General features: G+C 59.9%; 1 protein-coding gene across 1 annotated transcript in view; it reads left to right on the forward strand.

Annotated features, from left to right (window-relative positions):
- Positions 1 to 6: 6 nt before the first annotated feature.
- LOC119364019 (protein PUTATIVE RECOMBINATION INITIATION DEFECT 1-like) overlaps positions 7 to 1,299 on the forward strand; it is an 11,661-nt gene continuing 10,368 nt past the window's right edge. The window contains exon 1 of the mRNA XM_037629408.1: positions 7 to 448. Within this exon, the coding sequence (XP_037485305.1) occupies positions 263 to 448 (186 nt within the window). The 5' untranslated portion in view covers positions 7 to 262. The remainder of the gene's footprint in view (positions 449 to 1,299) is intronic.

A 1,299-nucleotide genomic window follows, 5' to 3' on the forward strand; every position in this document is an offset into this window, starting at 1 on the left:
GTGTCACACGCTGCCGTGAAGCTCTTTCCCATGGCTGCTGCTACGAGCCGCCATGGCTGGTGGTGAGAGCTTCCTCTTTCGCGGTCGTCGTGTGCTCCGACGAGGGCCGTGCTACGGGACGCGGCCGGTCCAGAGATGAGATGCGCCCGCGGCGGGAGGTGTGCTGCATCCGATCACTCAGGAAGCTGGAACCGTCGACAAGCGTGCTGCAACCGGCGGCGAAGAAGAGCTGCAAGGAGGGGAGCAACTGCTGGTGGTGGAGATGACGCCCTCAGGTGCTGCAACCCATGGCTATTTTTGCTGGAATCGGGGCAGCAAAAAAGCTACATCCAACACTGCCGGCGATGAAGACGACGACCTGCGGTGCTGCATCCAGCGAGTTGTTTGCTGGAACCGGCCGGCGAAAAAGTTGCATCCACACCGACCCGTGCTGGAATTCGACGACCAGGCAAGTCGTTTTGCTGGAACCGGCCTTTTGTTTTGCTACAACCGGCAAATTTTTTGCTGCTTCGGCAAGGTGTTTCATTGTGACAGTCTGCGGCGAAGTATTTTGGCAGGAACCGGTGATGTGTTTTGTTGGAACTGTATTCCCTTTTTGCTACTACCGGTGACAGTGCCTTTTTGTTGCTGAATTTTGTTTTGTTTTTTGCTGGAACATGGTGATGGGAGCCGACAGAGTTGGACGACGCCGGCGATGCTACAACCGTCAACAGTGGGAGCTACAAGCAACGATGGCGAGATGGAAAGCTGTGACCATGGAGTTGATTTGCTGGGACGGGGGGACGAGTGTGGTGGCGGAGTTGCAACGGTGGTTGGTGGTGGAGATGGGACCGTGCCCCCTGCTTCATCCACAGGGCCGTCAGGAGCTGCAATGGCAACCTCGGGCACGACGGCGACCTCGCGCGCGACGACGGCGACTTGGTGCAGCGCGCCTGCACGAGCAAACCGACGGCGACCTCGCGCGCGACGACGGCGACTTGGTGCAGCGCGCCTGCACGAGCAAACCGACGGCGACCTCGCGCGCGACGACGGCGACTTGGTGCAGCGCGCCTGCACGAGCAAACCGACGGCAAGCGCGGGTCACGGGGCGGCCGACGAGCGTATGTTGCGCGGCCGTGCGGGAGGCCGGCGAGTGCGGATGAGGTCGAGCGGTTGCGCTGGGCTCTATCCTCTTCTTCTTTTTTCTTTTTTATTTAGATGAACGAATGATCGTACGGTCTAAAAGCGGTGTATCGTGAGGTAACGCAGCGACCGGCCCAAATTTGGGCCGGCGCGCCGGCGCGTATCACTCGCCTTAAA

The sequence above is a fragment of the Triticum dicoccoides genome, chromosome 2B, assembly GCF_002162155.2.
Source record: "Triticum dicoccoides isolate Atlit2015 ecotype Zavitan chromosome 2B, WEW_v2.0, whole genome shotgun sequence".
NCBI classification, from domain to species: Eukaryota; Viridiplantae; Streptophyta; class Magnoliopsida; order Poales; family Poaceae; genus Triticum; species Triticum dicoccoides.